At 34.9% G+C, this 18,321-nt stretch overlaps 1 protein-coding gene across 1 annotated transcript; it reads left to right on the top strand.

Annotated features, from left to right (window-relative positions):
* Nucleotides 1-1,340: 1,340 nt before the first annotated feature.
* LOC110099587 (RING finger and transmembrane domain-containing protein 2) lies at nucleotides 1,341-16,342 on the top strand. Its single transcript, XM_020826787.2, has 8 exons — nucleotides 1,341-2,464; nucleotides 8,405-8,481; nucleotides 11,554-11,722; nucleotides 12,797-12,885; nucleotides 14,717-14,881; nucleotides 15,016-15,093; nucleotides 15,973-16,076; nucleotides 16,172-16,342. The coding sequence occupies exons 1-8, from the start codon at nucleotides 1,822-1,824 to the stop codon at nucleotides 16,275-16,277; spliced, it is 1,431 nt and encodes a 476-aa protein (XP_020682446.1). The 5' UTR covers nucleotides 1,341-1,821; the 3' UTR covers nucleotides 16,278-16,342.
* Nucleotides 16,343-18,321: the final 1,979 nt, after the last annotated feature.

The raw sequence follows: 18,321 nt of genomic DNA, 5'->3' as shown, positions 1-18,321 counted from the left end.
ACAATACTAGTGGATTCATTTATACTGGCAAGGCCCCGTGGTTTTTCCCCCTTTTTTAGAAGTTTTTAACGTAAAAATCTTGGTGTCTCATAAATACTACACACCTTCTCTCTTATCTGATTGCGTGCCGGATTTTTCGTACAACGCTAAGACGTTAAACTTTATATTTCTCTACCGCCGTGAATACTCCAGGATGCAACAATAATGAACTAATTTAAAAATAAATATTTCTGCCTAATCAGTATAGAAATTTAATAAAAATGAAATTTAGCTTTAAAAATTTAAGGAATAAAAGGATGGCATCGATTGTTGTAGAAGCCTAAACTAAATTGGCATCTTAGGCTTCTTTTGAGATGGTTTTTTTATTGATTTTAAAAATAATTCAGTACAAAAATAATATTTTTTTTAAATAATTGCTTCAAAAAACAATAAGAAAGTTGTGGGACAAGTTATGTTTAAAAATTTTTGTAATAGAGAGTTGATTTAGAATGCAAAGCTGTCCTAAACGAAGCCTTAGTTTTGAATAAATAAACCCATAATTAAAATTAAACATTTAGTTGGTAATAAATTTATCTTTTATTTATAAAAAATTTCTACCCAATTTAAAATAAAATTTATTTAATTTTTTATTTGAATTTATATGTTTATTTCTGAAATAATTATTTAATTTTATATTATTATTTATCAATTTATTCTTAAATCAATCAGTATTTAATTATAATTTTAAGTATTTAAATTTAACTCGTTCTTATTGCTTATAAAATGGATTTGAATGCTTATAGTTAAATTTAGCTTAACTTGTTGTCAAATTAAATGATTTGACTAAATCTTTATGTCAAAACTCGATAAAATCAAGATCAAATAGTTACCAAAAGTTTAATTTATAAAAATTATTTTATTATATAATTTCACAGTTTTATTAGAAAAATGCTATGTCATTCTCTTACAAACAATTTTGAAAAAAAAAAGTTTTCTATTTTTTTGTTTTCTATTCTAAAAATCAGGGGAGATATCATTTTAATGTTATATGGTTTAAAAAAGAGTTTCAACTTTAAAACTATAATTTAATAATCTATTTGAAACAATTTTTTAATTATTTAATTTTTTTAGATAATCATATTTTTATTTGACAATTATTATTTTTGTTATTTTTAACTATTTTTTTAAAAAAATTGTTGTGCAATACTATTTTTTTGCAGTTAAATTTATTAATGTGCGATAGTTATAACAAAATTGTTCTCAAATTAAAAAAAAAATTGCAATAATTTTAATACAATTTATTTTCTTATAAAAGCTTCACTATCATCTTCTTAAAAAATTATTGTAAATATCTCAAATAGGTCTTAAGTAGGAGTTTTAACTTCCAAAACTAATTGAAAAAAAATTTGTGCATTTTGATTTAATTTTTATTATAATGAGATTTATAATAATTTCATTTGTTTTGATATATTTATGATAAATAATTAATTTATTAAAACTACATTGTATTTATCACATTTGGCGCTTATGCGATCCCTTACCTCATTGCAAGAATTCCTCCCTCTCTCTTTAATTAATCGAGAAAGAAGTTTTCTGAGTCAGAAATGGTGAGCTATTCCATCGATAAGAGTAGCAGAGAAATCCGATCCCCTCTTTCTTCCCGTCAATGCAAGATCTTCTTCTTCTTCTTCTAGGGTTTTCCGAGAGATTTCGCACCGATTGATACCAGTCGCTTCCATTTCCTCTCTTCGAATTCGACCCGCGATTCTTCCGAACTAAATTTAGGGCGTTTACTGTTTCAGAAGCTTCCGCTGAATTCAACCAAGTGTAGGGCTTTCCGTCATGGAAACATCGGGCGGAAATTCCGATGCTTATTGGACCTCGCGGACTGCCGGCGCCACTGCGACCGGCGGCAGCACGAGGAGTTACTCCGCGCAGTTTTCGACTGCGGGTTTCATTCAGGCGCCGCTGACTGCTCTTCTGGAGTATTCCGGGCTCCTGCGGCCGCGATCGAGCAACCATGCGGAGGGTGCGAGTTTGCTTGCTGGAGAAGCCAACGGCGTCCGGCTGGACCATGGTTCGGTTCAGCCGGAGGGATCGTTGAATACGAATTCTGGAGGTGATGGGGAGGTCTTGATAAGGATTATTCCATCAGGGGATAATGAGAGCCAGGCTCATACATCGACCGGCGAGAATGGTGTTTCTGCGGAGGTGATTACTAGGGTTTCTGGTGATGGTGGGGTTGGAGACGATGGTGGGAGAGAATACCGGGTTCGCGAGGTTAGTGGATCGCCAGCATCTCAGCTGCCTTCAGTCTCATCTGCTAATACGCAAAGCTCGGATGGTGATGCGAACCTTGCGGAAGCTAACAATAGGGAGTCATCTTATCAGAGATATGATATTCAGCAGCTTGCGAGATGGGTTGAGCAGATACTCCCTTTCTCGTTGCTTTTGTTGGTAGTGTTCATTCGACAGCATTTGCAAGGTATTCCTATTTCTAGTTTTTAATGACATAACATAAGATGATCGATATGGTTGCATCTTTCACTGATTTTATTGAATTGTGTAGGAAGTGTTTGCAGATGAATGATTTAGAATCTTTATACGTGGTACAATTCATTACAGTCGAACATTGTTGTAGCGGCTTACTGGGAGTCAAATGCCTTGAAAAATTATATATGTTGGCGATGGTGCTTTGGCTTAATTTTTTTTCTATATATTCCTTATGAAGTTTGTTGTAGTTCACTTGCAGAGTTTTTGTCGATAATCTGAAAATGTAAAATGGGAGCCCTCTATTCTGAAATCTGATTTTGCATACAATGCTTCTGCACATGTTGATTAGTAGGAAGACCATATGTGTAAATGGTCTATTCCACCATTTTACGTTGCAATTCCTTCTAATAAATAAAAGAAAAAAAAAAAAAATACCGAAGCACACTATCATCAATGCCATATGGGGCAACAGCTAAACACTACAATAGCTTGATGATATTAACAGTATATCTGGTGCTTTTATCAGTGTTGATGTATTTAGCTATTATTCTCTTTTTGGAGAGATATTTAGCTATTATTCAACATACAAGTTTTGACATGGTCCAAGTTGTAATGCTTCTTTGTGAATTTTGGTTACACATTTTTCTGTCTGCCATGAAGTGCAGAGTTCTCGATCCTTTTCCGGAATTTTTTATTTGTTATTCCATTTTTACATTGGAAATCTATTTCAGAAGTCTCATGTTGCATTTTTCTAGATATTTGGTGAAAGTTATTGGTGTATAGCTCTATTTCTTAGCAGCTTTAATAACTTAGTCATACTATTTAAGGCTTTCTATGGTTGCTTCTCTAGTGTATGGTGAGGTTGGATGCTTTGTCCAACTTTTTACGGTGGTTAATTGGTTATTGGGTAACCTTAGTATGGTATCGTTGTGTTTCTGACTAAAATAGTTCAAAACATTGCATTTAATGTCAACATTACCCTTGGTGGGAAGTAGAGTTAATTTTACTTTTCATATCTTACTACACTTGCTGGTTAGGAAAGCAGCAAATGATCCCTATCTATTTCTTTTTAGTTTTGAGCCTGACTTGCATTGAGGGTCCATATTAGAGTCTATGTTATGATTATATTACTTGATTATCATTAGAGATCTTGGTACATCAGTACATGCTTCTAGCTTACTATAATAAACTATTCCACTTTATTCTTTAAATGATGGAATGGCCATGCAAACTTCTCTTTATGGAAATAGGTCAAGACTCAGTGTATTTCTTTAAAAAATTTACTTTTAAAAGTAGAAATATTTTGACTAAAAAATGATTTAAAACATTATATAAAGGGTCATATCTCTTTATTACATAATCAATTCTGCCATGAAGGGTCATATCTCTATATCACATAATCAATCCTTTAGCATAAAGATCACATATGACATTGGTAACTTTGAAATTCCTTTTCAAAGTGAAGTAAACATGTTACAATTTGGTTAAGGCATTACAACATGAGGAGGTTTGTCTATCTCTCAATATCACTTATTCATAAGGATGTAAATGAACCCAATCAAGTTAAGTGTTTCCTTGTTTGAGGTTGTTCATTTATGTTCTTATCGTGTTTGAGCCGTAATCAAGCTTTAATTGAGCCTAATTAATTATTAATTTGATGCTAATGATTTACACATATCCTAAGTACTAGACATAATGGATTTATAGTTTTTAATAAAATTTGACGTAATTCATTTGGTATTATTTAATTTATTTTGGTAAATTTTAAATTTTAATAGAAGAAATTTAAATCTATATATCTATCTATTTATTTAATTTTTCATCATATATGTGCCTCAAATAATATTCATAATTTTTAAAGTGTATATAATATAAGAAAAAAATATGCAACAACAAATAATGAGTCATGAAATAAGGATTTACGCTATCATTAAATGAGCTTTTTATTGAGTTCTTAGCGAGTTAGTTGTTAAACAACAAACAAAACAGTTTACAAACCTAAATGAACAAGCTAGTTAGTGTCAAGGTTCATTTATATGATGAATATTTAAACTTTTATTCAAGTTTGTTGTTCAATTGTGTAAATAAATGAGCATAAATGAGCTTTATAAAAATGAGTATTGAATAGTTCATCTAGTAGGCTTACTCACAACCCTACACATCTTGCTTAATTTGAATTTTGTGTCCTAAAACTTCCATGATTGTGTTAGACCGGTCCAGTGGACCGGTCCAGCCGGTCCACGCGGGACCGGCCCAGACGCTAAACACGCGAAATTTCTCGCCTGGGCGGAGGCCGCGCGAGCTGTTAGCATTGCGGGAGCCTAATAGGAAGGTTTTTTGGGGAGATTAAGAGGGGAATTTGAATGTAGGGACTGCTTAGGGATTTTCTTTTGATTTGTATGCATTAAATAGTTGTTTTTCCTAGGGTTTGAGTATCTTGAATTTGGCTGAAATTTGAGATCTCTTAGATTTAGGTTTCCTTTGGGCTCTAGCGGCGTCTAGAGATTTGGGAGAGATCGATCCTCCTCTCGAATTGAGGATCAATTGTATCTTGCTATTTTATTCATCATCTAGTGGAATACAAGTCGTACTTTGAGTTTTCCTACCGTTTTCCTTTAATTCCCCACTGTTTTTGGCTGTTTTACTGCTGAAAACAGCAGTTTTCGTGATTTGGTACTTAATTTTGGCTAGGTTTGCTTGTGAATACAAGTACTTCCTATCAAATTCGTATCAAAGCACCATCTTGAGACCATCGGCGGCTGAAATCCTGAAATTTCAGCTGGTTTTTTGGCATTCGGAAGAAGGTTTCTTGTGACTCGTTGAAAGAAAGATGGCCGGAAAGAAGATCAAAGTCCTAGAAGGCGAATTTGGCCAATTAAAATTAGATTTGGAGGAAAAATTCCTTGAAATCACCGCCAATAATGAAAGGTTGGATGGAGTTCCAACAACAACGGCCATGGAAAAAATGATGAAAAAATTTATTGGAGATGAAGACTAATCGACGACGTCGGAAGCAAGAGAGACTACCGGAGACCACTCCGTAGAGGAAATCCGAACCCGTCTTAGGGGGAGGAGGAATCAGGATGTAGAGATCCTTGAGGGAGAAGACGACATGCCACATCTAGAGCCACTTTCTAGGGAGGAGATGAGCATGGGAAATGATCGAAGAGGGGCTGATTTAGCGGAAGAAGAGGGGAATTTTCAGCGTCGAGGTGCTGATTTTGAAGGTAGAAGAGGGAATATTGACGAAAGTGCAGATTTTGGCGGAAGAAGAGAAGAATTTCAGCGTCGAGGTGCTGATTTTGAAAGGGGAAGAGGGAATATGACGACGGATTCGGATACCAACTCCGGAGGGAGGACCGGACACTTGGGGAGCACCTCATCTTCGAGGAAGGGGAGGTTATGGAGGATACCCGAGGAAACTGGGGAGACCCACGAGTGAGGAAGCTGAAGATGCCGTCTTTGAGGGTGAAGACTGCCATGGCTGGATCCTACAAAGAGTGGAGCGTTACTTCGCTTGTCAACGGGTTGACAGAGAATGAAAAATTTGACCGCGGCGGGTCTCTGTGTCTGGAAGGGAAAGTTTTGGGCATGGTATCAGTGGCGTGCAGGAGGGAGCCCATTCGGAGCTGGAGAGAGTTCAAGGATTGCTTATTAGAGCGTTTCCGAACCGACGAGGGAGGAATTTCTATGAGCAATTCTTTGCCTTGACTCAAGAAGGGACTGTGGCAGAATTAATCGGGATCGGTTCGAGTACTCTGGCTAGCATATTGGATCACATTTCAGAGTCAGCCTTGAGAGGGAACTTCAATGAAGGGGTTGAAACCAGAGATCCGAACAGCAGTCAGGGTACTGGAGCCGAGGAACCTGGGAAAGGCTATGGAGCTGGGCAGTTGGTAGAAGATCAGAACGAAAGCAGAAAGAGGGGCTCGAGGAAACTGCTCAGGAGGCTCTTCAGGACGACGACCACTCTTCTAGCACCCAAGGGGCCTAGATCAAGGCAACAGTAATGAGACACCCGGGAGAAGCCAGTTAGGAGGAGGGAGTGGGGAAAAATTTCAAAGGCTGACAGAGGAGATGCAGGGATAAGAGAGATAAAGGGGTTGCGTTCAGATGTGATGAGAAGTACATGCCAAGGGCATAAGTGCAAGGACCGAACTCTTCAGGTTCTCCTTGTCTGTGAAGACGAGGAAGACGAGGAGGGAGGGGGGAGCAGATCTGGAGAGGAGGAGGAGAAGTTGCACCTGGATGTGGCAGAAGTCTCTCTAAACTCTGTAGTGGGATTCACTCCGAGTCATAACTATGAAAGTGAAGGAGAGATAGCTGGCCGTGAGGTGGCGGTGCTAATTGATAGGGGGCTACCCATAATTTCATTTCCACTGAGGTCGTCACTAACTGGGAGTAAAATTGGTGGACACCAGTTGTTATGGGGTGATGATGGGTACAGGAAAGGTGGAGAAAGGCCAATGAATCTGTAAAGGAGTGGTGTTGACCATCCAGGGATTCAGTAAGGGAGGACTTTCTCCCACTAGACTTAGGAAGCACTGATGTCATCCTGGGGATGAAGTGGTTGCAAACCTTGGGGGAAACCAAGGACAATTGGGGAGCACTCACGATGGAATTAATGGTGGATGGGAGAAAGGTGGTTATAAGGGGAGATGCAGGGCTATCCAAAGCCATGACATCACTTAAGACCATGGTCAGGGATATGCAAGAGGTGGGGGAAGACTATATGGTTGGACTACACATGCTGAATGTGATCAGAATGGAGGGAGAGGATGTTTCTCTTTCCGTACAACCCTTGGTTCAGCAATACAGTAAGGATTCTCTGTCATCTCATGGATGACCACCTCCACTGGAACACGAGCATATCTCCACCTTTGAGGACTAGGTGGATTTTCGTGAGGGGAGTATTGTTCGAAATTTCTAGCCTGGGCGGAGGCCGCGCGAGCCGTTAGCATTGCGGGAGCTTAATAGGAAGGTTTTTTGGGGAGATTAAGAGGGGAATTTGAATGTAGGGACTGTTTAGGGATTTCCTTTTGATTTGTATTGCATTAAATTGTTGTTTTACCTAGGGTTTGAGTATCTTGAATTTGGCTGAAATTTGAGATCTCTTAGATTTAGGTTTCCTTCGGGCTCTAGCGGCGTCTAGAGATTTGGGAGAGATCGATCCTCCTCTCGAATTGAGGATCAATTGTATCTTGCTATTTTATTCATCATCTAGTGGAATACAAGTCGTACTTTGAGTTTTCCTACAGTTTTCCTTTAATTCCCCACTGTTTTTGGCTGTTTTACTGCTAAAAACAGCAGTTTTCGTGATTTGGTACTTAATTTTGGCTAGGTTTGCTTGTGAATACAAGTACTTCCTATCAGATTGTTTCTTAACTATCAAGATGTACATTTGTGGTATTCAAGCACAATAAAAATATAACATCGTTTTTTTGTTCTAAAAACTTGGTTACATGTTAACCCAAAAAATTATTTAGCTTAAAAAGGGTGCTCTGTTTAACAAATATGCTCCTCATGCATAATTTGTGCGAGAAAATAGTTGTGGAAGCTGTGCTTTGTTCGCTACCCAAGCCCAGTTGTTTTTTTCCTTTTGATATGCTGCTATAGCTTTTTTTTTTTAGCTGTATTTTAAACATTTACTAAGATATGCGAATTACTTTTTACATTCTCCATCGTTTTAAATATTCTTTTATGTTAGTAGACGTGGTGGTTAAATTTGCCTTTTAAGACTACCCTTTACATGTCTGATTTATTTATCCTTAATAAATATGGTTTGATTTGGAACTAAGAATAATTTAACCTTCCATCACCTTGTCCTATATAGGCCAAGGTGTTATATTACTAAAGATACAAATTCCTTAATGTTTTTTTTGCATATCTTGTGTTTAATTCATAACTTGTTTAGTCTCTACTTATGTAACAGGATTCTTTGTCACTATCTGGATTGCGGCAGTGATGTTCAAATCAAATGATATATTGCGGAAGCAAACTGCTTTGAAGGTGCTTTAATCTTTCCTGCATAACTTTTTTTTTTATTTAATAGCAACTACCGTTTGAAGTTGAGTCTTTTTCTGTGGTAGGTTTGATAATATGAAAGAAAATTGAAATATAACAGAACTATGATTAATAATAAATGCAACTTTTCCTTAGAATTAATGGTGCTTGATGAAGTCCCAAGAATCCAGCTGAATACTTTGGTCAAAGTTAGATTAAAATACTATAACTAGAAGTTTTTATCCCACTACGTGAGATCAGCTACATGAATTCTTTTTCTTCGTTGTGTGTTATTAAGAGTAAAATTCTCATTTAAATCTAATAAAAAGTCATTTTTAATAATTTTAACCCAATATTTTTAGGTAGATTTTCATCTTTCTTAACATAGGCCGGATCTAATACATCTACTCTCCTAACAGGGTCGTCGGAAGGCCGATGTTATATGTGACCAAACTACCTAAGGAGTCTCCCTCTAATCTTATCTGCCATTGAAGCAACTACAACCTTTTCACGTATGTACTTGTTTCACATTCTGTCTCTAAGACACTTCATCCACTTGAGCATCCTCATCTCAACAACATTTAACTTAATTTTATGCTTCTTTTTTAATGGCCAACATTTTGCTCTATGAAGCATTTCAAGCCTCACTACCATCCAATAGAATTTTTCCTTTAAGTACTCGGTCAAACTATCTTGTGTTTGAACATAAGTAACAACTATTGTATACATATCATTGATGACTTAAATATAAGCATTTTTAACTCATTTCTTTTCTAGAACTCTCCAGAGCACTTATATTGGAATGTTATAATATATTTTCTCTTTGTCCATAAATATCATATATAAATCCTCCTTACTCTATCTATACATCTCCATCAAACCTCTCAACAATATATAACTTCCATTGTAGATCTATACGGTATGAATTCAAACTGATTTTGAGAAACATTAGTATTACATCGTAACCGTTGCTCAATTACTCCCTCTCTCATAGTTTTAATGTATGACACATTAATTTAATTCCTTTATAATTCGCACATTCTTGTGCATCACCTGTATTCTTAAAAATAGAAGCTAACACACTCCCCCACCCATTTGGTATTTTTTTAGTCTTCAAAATAATATTAAAAAGTTTAGTAAGCCAAGAAATTCTTCGACCTACTAAGCATTTTCACACTTCTATTCCAATATAATTATGTCTTGCTGCTTTTCTACACTTTATTTTATTTAAAACTTCTCAAACTTCGCTTTTACTAATATGATGATAAAAATAAAAATCTCTATTTTCATTTAGGGTTCTGAGGTCACTAAAGTCAATCTATTCTCATGACCTTCTTTGAAAGGTTTATCGAAATATTTTATCCACTTATGCTGAATATCTTCTTTTGAGAAAATCATTTTATGATCTTTATCTTTAATGTAGTGGCCCTTGCACGCTTTTCGTTGTATTCAGGCGTTGCTTCTAGGGAATGTCTTAGTATTAGTTCAAAGTTAATTAAAATAAGTAAAAATATCAGTAGAGTTTTTGCAAAAAGAATTGTTATTGTTCTTGGACATATTTGTCAAGATATTACAAGCATTTCATTTTTTATGCTTAAAATTTCAGCTGATACGTGTTCTTCATTGAACTTGGTTATGAATACAAAAAGTACATTGTTGGATGAATTAGGCCTATGGTTTATTAGTGCAAATTTAAGATGAGATGTAGAAAATCACTCACGAAGAATAAATTTGTAGTCAACAAACTTTTAATTACTTAAATTCTCAACTCTTTAATGAAAATCATGAAGGATGGAAAATTTTCCTCAGAGCGATAAGTTGAAGATGACCCAAACAAGAAATTTGACTTGAATAAAATATCACGATGATTGTGATCACACTGTTGTTGTAAGAAAACTTCTAACAAATTTGGTCAAATAAATCACCCACGCAAATAAATCACAAATTATGTTGATGAAAAAAAAAATCACTTAAATATTAGTCCAGATATTACGTCAGTTCAAGCAGAGATCTCGCGTCAATTCAAGCAGAATACTTTTATAATTCACGTCAAATCACCATTTACACCACATGCAAAGAATTCACACTCAATCAGCACACAAATTTGAGCGGAAAACTGAAATTTCATTGAGCAGTTGATTGATTTTTACATGCATTAACATCTACTCTTGTAATCATAAGAAGACCGATTTCCCTAAATCAGAAATATCTCGAAAAATATGTTTTCCCAAAACCATGGATCTCAATCTGGCAAATCCTAAAATTATACAATGCCAGTGCATTGACTCCCAAGTCCCAATTCCTTACTACAGTCAAAGTCACGGCTTCAGCAAGTAGTAATTCCAGTAATTAAAAATAGCGATTGAATGAACAGTGTTCTAGGTGGCTTAAGCTGCAGTAAATAACTGATCAATGACTCTGGCTATGAGAGATTAGCTGTTAGAAGCATGGATAATAGCCACAAGAAAAATTGGCAACCCATAGAACCAACTACTGGAATTGAACCAGACCAGGAAAACAACCAATGAGAAAGCCAAACTAACACATGCATTTAGAGAACACAACCCAGTCTCTATAGTGATCGCCATCGCTAAAAGCATGTTTACAACTTTACACTAAAATAAACCCATGTAAAATCATAACTTAGAATGTCAATGGGTGAAAAACAACATAAGCAATATCAAACTTAGAATATAAATGCGCTCATCTCAACGCTCATATGTTGCATTCCCAATGAGTATAAACTTTTATATTTTCATCTACATATGAACTAGTTTATGATTGATACTATATTGGAGTGTCCATTACATTTCATTTTGCTTGTCAAAGCAGGTGCATTTATATCAAGGGCTATAGCTCTTGATCATCCATGCCATTCCAGGGATTTTTGTTAAGCACATAATGAAACCATCTCTAGTCTATTAGTTTGCTCATCTTTAGCCTATCCTTAAATACTTAGTCTGCTTGATACTCTTTACCTGGGATTCATTGTTTGAAGAAATCACAAAAGAAATGGGGTTGAAAAATACCACTAACTGACATATGCATTCTTTGTTACATGGTTAATTTATCTTGCAGGGGGAAAGAAGAAAGTCAGTTCTTGTTGGAATAACATTGGTTTTCATGCTTCATGTTTTTGGTGTCTACTGGTGGTATAGGAATGATGATCTCCTGAACCCACTGGTTCTGCTTCCTCCAAAGGAAATTCCACCATTCTGGCATGCTATATTTTTTATTTTAGTGAATGGTATACTTTCTAACTTCTCTTCTTTGGTTATCTTTCACGCACTTTTTTTTTTTATAATAATATTTCGCCTTGGGAGTGGATTAGCTTTTGAAGGAAGGCCTTACCAGCTTGATGCTTTCTTCTAGCATAATGAACTAGCCGTTATTGCTTATTAAGGCCATTGATGGGAGCAATTAGACAGGTTGAAAGCTTTTATATATATATATATATACACACACACACATACACACACATATATACATACGTGTTTTCTGTTTGCAATGCATGTAGTTGGGCTAATGCATCGGTGGAAATTAGAAGAGTGGATTGTCAAATTGTAAGTTCGAGAGGGAAAAGCTTATCACTTTATTCAACATGATCCCTATTTATAGTCTATACAAGATGCTTATATAAAGAAACAAATAACTACACAATAAAGAGTAATACAATCCTTCCTAAATTAGTTACTCTAGTTTTGGAAGGTATTCAATGTGATACAGGCGGACTTCCCACGGATCACTGTTCATGGCAGGGGGATTAGTCTAGCAACGGAAGGTTGATATTTAACATGGATATTATTGGATGGGCCCCCACCCAAATACATTTGCATTTACCCACATGCACACTGTAGTCCCAACTGATCTTCTCGAATCAGACATAAATTTGGTAGATTCTACTTTTCATTTGGACAATCTGCACTTTTTCTGTCCCCGTTAAACCTGGAAAATCCCTATCCAACCACCACTAACCAATTTTTATCTCATTCGGTAGGTAATATGTATGTGCTCTATGGAGCTGATTCTTATGGAAATTATCTTTTGCAAATTCATGTAAAGAAACTGTTTTATTCACAGCATTTTATCTCCTTTTCATTATCATTGACTCATCTTGTTCCAGACACATTTATACAAGTTTGAAATTTTTTATGTTGTTAGGTAAGCTTTTGTTTGTGCAATTGAGAATTCTACTTGGTATTAATGTGCTCACAGATGTTGGAATTCCTTATTTAGATGCAATAAATGTTCTGTGCATATTTGCTGCTTAATATTTCCTTTCAGAAATGACCGTAGTATTTTAATAGTTCTTCATTTTCAGATACAATGGTTCGACAGGCAGCCATGGTGATCAAATGCATTCTGCTAATTCATTACAAGAACAGTCGAGGCCGTAGCTATCGGAAGCAGGTAATCTATTTTTACTTTGCTCTCAAGACTTTTGACATTTGAATCCATGAAGACATTTTTTTTGCAGATAATTAGAACTTTGTTTCTGCATATCATCTTTTAGAATATGTTCCACATATGCTCCCCAGGTTCTTCTGGTATAGATTTTATTTATGCTATTAGCTAAATTAGAGAGTGCTGTAATAGAGCAACAATTAGGTTATTGTCTGATTATCTACAAGCTGAATTGAGTTTGATGAGAAAGTACTCTCAATACCATATGAGGAGGTTATTGTCGAAGTACATATTTCCAATTCAAAATACCTATCTTAAGTGAAGGTTGTGTTTATATGAAGGACTATTTGCTATTATAATACCCAAAACTAGGCTACTAAACTCAATAGGACCCTAAAAAACATCTGCATCTTACAAAGTTTGTTACTCAATCATCCTTTTAACCTAGGACCATGTTCACTTTTTTTTTTAATTCCAAAAATGAAAAGGACAGTACAAGAAAGATCCGAAAATAGCCGAAATCAAAATACATCAGAGAAGGGACATGAAAACAAAAGCAACACAACTTTGGTTATAATGAACTACCCATTCTTATAAGAAGGAAAATTTCCTACGTGTGTGCCTGGAAAGCTTGCCTGTGAGTGTGGCACCGGTGGTGATTGCTAGCTACTTGGCGGTTGGCGAGCTTGCCAAGGAGATTTTTGCATAGTCTCTGTTCCATCACTGGCGCTCGATAGTGCAGGTGAGGCAGACAGAGGCCATGGATTTGTTGGGATACAATTATGTCTTACTAAGGTTAGCAGAATTGAACTTAACAAAAGATCAAATGAATTTCTTCTAGGTACTATCTATGGTTTGTTTGAGAGAAGTTTTGGGTGGTATATGTTCTATTGAAGTTTCGAGTGTTATCCAGGTGCTTCTCGTGTGTTATTTTGAGTCGTGGAGCTTAATTCTTCCCCTTAAAGAAAATTTTTTACAGAGACTTAGTTGTGGCTGCCCTAGATTTTTCTCTTTATATGAGAGATATACTTATGTGTCTAAAAGATTAGTATTGTAATTATCCCCAATCAATTTGATTGAGATCGATAGCGGTGACAGTATGTGGTAGCTGCTAATTGGATGAACCTATATAAGTTATTGTTTATATTTGTATTTGACCTTCTTCCGCTTTTTTTTGCCTAGGTTTCTGATAGGAAATACTTGAGTTTGCAGGTAACCCTAATGAGAAATACTTGAGTTCGCAAGCAAACCTAATAATAATCGGTACAACAGTGAGAAAAATAGAAGAACTTTCTTGGAAATAATAAAAAACAGTAGGTAATCTTATAAAAATCAAAGTGAAGCAAGAACGAAACAAAAATACAATTGATCTTCAATTCGAGAGGAGGATCGTTCTCTTCCAATCTCTAGACTAGGAAGTCTAGAGCCCAAAACACCATAGAGAACTTCAAGAGAAACAATAATCATGCATGAAAATCTAACCCTAATTCCTTCATCTTATTTAAAGCATACAATTAATTAATTAAAAAAAATAAAAAATACAATTAATTAATTAAGCCAAATTACTCCCTTGCCCTTGCCGCCCCCTCTTTTGCCTCCAAATAGTTTGAATTTGATTTCCTTGTGGGGCCCACTCCTCCCTCTCTCTCTCCTTAGGCTTGCCGCTGCCCCTTCTCCTGTAGCAAAGAACCGGGGTTGGACCGGTCCACTAGGGACCGGTCTAACAGTTTCATCTATTTTCCCGCATCTCATACGAATAAATAACAACTAGATAATAGACCAGGTAAAATACTTGTACCTATCTTAAAAATAACTTCAATCTCAATTTTGCTTTCAGGGTCAAATGCTAACGCTTGTGGAATATTTTCTCCTCCTATATCGTGCATTATTGCCAACACCAGTTTGGTACAGATTCTTCCTGAACAAAGAATATGGAAGCCTCTTTTCTTCTCTTACTACTGGACTATACTTGACTTTCAAGTTAACATCTATTGTGGAGAAGGTATTAATATGATTTCCATTTTAAATTATTATAATTTCTCCCTCTTGATTTAACATGTCGCCAATCTCTTGCGATGATTGAGATTGTCTTTGCATAGCCCATTTTAATTTCTTTTCGAATTTTGTGCACCACAGGTCCGATCATTCTTTGCAGCATTGAAGGACCTTTCTTGTAAAGAGGTGCATTATGGCTCAAATGCAACAGCAGAACAGGTCAACTATCTCCCTTTCGACTTTTATCTTAGGCTTCGTTTGGGATAATTTTTTTATTGCTTCTTAAAATAATTTTTTAGTTAAAAAATTAAAATTTTTGTACTGAAAAGTTGCTTTAAGAAGCAGTAAGAAAATCATCCCAAATGAGAGAATTTCTCATTCCTGAAACATCTATAATATTGTCTCTGCTTTATCGTGTTCATAATGACTTCAATATACTTACATTTTTTCCTCTTTAATGTTTAGCCTGATCAACTTTCATGGTACTCCCTAAGCCAACAAAAACCAAATGAAAACCCTTGAACTTGCTTTCTATCTTTTTAGTTTTTTTTTTTTAATCAAATTAATTCCCCTACACCTGCATAAATTCTTATTAAAATTTATTCCATTAATTTTCTTATAACTCCATGGCATCTTGTAAATTTTATTCTCTTATAATTATTTCAATAATTTAAAAAATCTCTTTCTTCAATCCTAAACTGATATAGCATCCCTTTCTTTGGAGAATTTAAACGTCTAACGTTTACATTTCCACTCCGTATAAAATGATTTTTTGGCCAAAATTTGATAATGATGAATTTTAAGTTTCGTTGCGGACAACTTTCTTACTACTTCTTAAAACAACTTTCTAGTACAAAAGTTAGAATTTTTGTATACAAAAGCTGCTTTAAAAAGCCGTAAGAAAACCGTCCCAAACGAAGCCTTCGTTTGGGCCGGCTTTCTTACCGTTTTTCTTAAAGTAATTTTTAAGTACAAAAATTTTCAAATTTTTATTAAAAAATTTGCTTTAAGAAATAGAAATAAAGTCATCCCAAATACAGCCTTAAAATATTTGAAATGATGTGAATGATCAATCAATATGGAGCTTATATGGTGCAGGTAATTGCAGCTGGTGATCTCTGTGCTATATGCCAGGAGAAGATGCACGTGCCAATACTCCTTCGCTGTAAGCACATCTTCTGCGAAGATTGTGTTTCTGAATGGTGAGTTACAATCATTCCTTCCTTCCACCAATAAATATATTCTTTCAACTGATTTTTGTATTATATTTTTTCTCTCTCCCTTTTTTTTTTTGTAGGTTTGATAGAGAGCGCACGTGCCCCTTGTGCAGGGCTCTAGTGAAACCTGCAGGCCTTCGTTCCTTTGGAGATGGCTCAACGAGTTTGTTTTTCCAACTATTTTAATCCTGTACAGTTAAACTAAATTTTTTATATAAACTATAGAGCCGAATGAAACTGCCATCCCTATATATCCCATCCTAAGGCATTAGATCCCACCCCTTACATGGGAGAAATTGTTACGTGTGGAGTCCAGTTATGTCCAGACTTTAATAAAAATGTGACACGTGTCCTTGTACACAGTGTGTATAACTATGCATACTATGTACAAATTATAAAATTATGTACAATATATACAAATTTATATACATAATATATAAAGTGTGTATAAATTTATACAATGTGTACGAGGACACGTGTCACTTTTTTATTGGAGTCCAGATATAACTCTACGTCCGGACTCCGCATGTAATAATTTATCTTTGCATGGAGAGGAGTTTTTGGTTGAGAATATTCTGATTCATATTTTATTAGAATGGAATGGTTTTTTTTTTTTAGTTATTTTGATTTGCTTTAAGAATTGATTGATTGATTTTATATTATAATCAGTTCGAAGCAAATCTAGTAATTAAAAAAAAATTCTAATTAAATTTGAGCTGGAATATCTGAACCTAATAAATTTGAAGTCATGAATTTTTTTTTTTATGGGCAAAATATTTCTTTTAGAAAATTTTGCCATCCAAAAAGTTTATGCAGTCCAGCATTGGCTTCTACATCAACATGGCCTAATCACAGGCTTAAAATCTCAATTATTTATATAGATTGATTGAGACTTCCGTTGGGACAGTTTTTTTATGCTTTTAAAGTAGTTTTTTATTACAAAAATTTTTAATTTAAAAAATTTTTGTACTAAAAAGTTACTTTATGAAGCATGAACAAAGTAGTTCCAAACGAAACCTAAAAATTATATTGAAATAAGTTTTGAGGCTTCGTTTGTTTGGGGTGGCTTTTTTAGAGCTTCTTAAAGTAAATTTTTAATAAATCTGCTTGTTGCTATCGTTACATACATTTGTGGCCTATTTGTTTTTCTTGTGAATTGTCTCTGTGGTGAAAGTTTTTCATTTTAGAGAAATCATTTTTAAAATTTTAGAAAATCAAGCTTAATTTTCTTTTTTTTTTCCCCCGAGTTGGCCATGATAGCAACTTTCCCTCTCTTTGAACATTTTAAGAGGTCCTGCGACAATAATTTTATTTGAAGGGAGGTCGAATGAGTTATATTTGTTTGCTTAAATTTTAATGAATTTAATTTTTAGTCTTCATAATATTATTTTGTATTATATTTGGATGGTTTGAATAAAATTCATATTATAATTCATTATTTTGTTAATTTAACATTTACCTATATTATTATTGGATAGAAAATTTGTAGGAGAGTCCAATACATGAATAGTGTATCAGTTAAACTAAAGTATTTATATGAAAATTTTAGATAGAAAAATTTCATTGGGTTTTGCCTAGTTGAAGTGATATCAGTATATGAGTATTGATTATAAAGGTTTGCTTGTTTGATATTGAGATGATAAGAGTACAATAATATGATGAAGAGTTGGTGGAAATTATGAGTGGAAATTATGTGTAGTTTCTATGAGGGAAAAGGAGTTTTGATGGTTGTCGTTTAGTGACAATAGTTCTGTAGTGTTGATCAAGTGGTGAAGGCTCAATAATAAGGTGAGAAATTATTCTGTGTAGATATGCAGAATGTCATTCGTAGACCAACCAAAATGCATCACATCAACAATATCGAGCGAAGGGTTGATGTGGCACATTCTGATTGGGCTCCGGACGGTGTTGGCATTTGCACAAAGTAATTAATCCAATGAGACTGATTAGGTGACATCGGTTCGGCGATGGCAGTATAGTGAGAGTGGTGTTAGATGATGGTTGTTGAAAGATAGAGATTCAATTTGATGTTAGTGGCTTGTTGATGGCTGTGGTGGTGTTGCCTTTGTGGATTTACAATATTAGCAAGCTGAGGTTGGTAGGGAAATTTTTAGCTGCATTGTAGTGAATTTAATTGTTTAGGTGGTTAATATCATGAGTTATTTTTATTGATTACGTATTTTAAATTTCATACAAATAAGACGTAAGTGTCATTGCTATTAAATTTTGA

Source organism: Dendrobium catenatum, unplaced genomic scaffold (genome assembly GCF_001605985.2).
Source record: "Dendrobium catenatum unplaced genomic scaffold, ASM160598v2 fragScaff_scaffold_858, whole genome shotgun sequence".
Taxonomy (NCBI): domain Eukaryota; kingdom Viridiplantae; phylum Streptophyta; class Magnoliopsida; order Asparagales; family Orchidaceae; genus Dendrobium; species Dendrobium catenatum.
This window is presented reverse-complemented; position numbering and strand designations above follow the sequence as displayed.

Bases quoted from the DNA above. Each gene is read 5' to 3' on its own strand.
- LOC110099587 (XM_020826787.2), top strand. From the start codon at position 1,822: ATGGAAACATCGGGCGGAAATTCCGATGCTTATTGGACCTCGCGGACT. The intron at 2,465-8,404 runs GTATTCCTATTT...CTTATGTAACAG, and splicing joins CATTCGACAGCATTTGCAAG to GATTCTTTGTCACTATCTGG. The intron at 12,886-14,716 runs GTAATCTATTTT...TTTTGCTTTCAG, and splicing joins GCCGTAGCTATCGGAAGCAG to GGTCAAATGCTAACGCTTGT.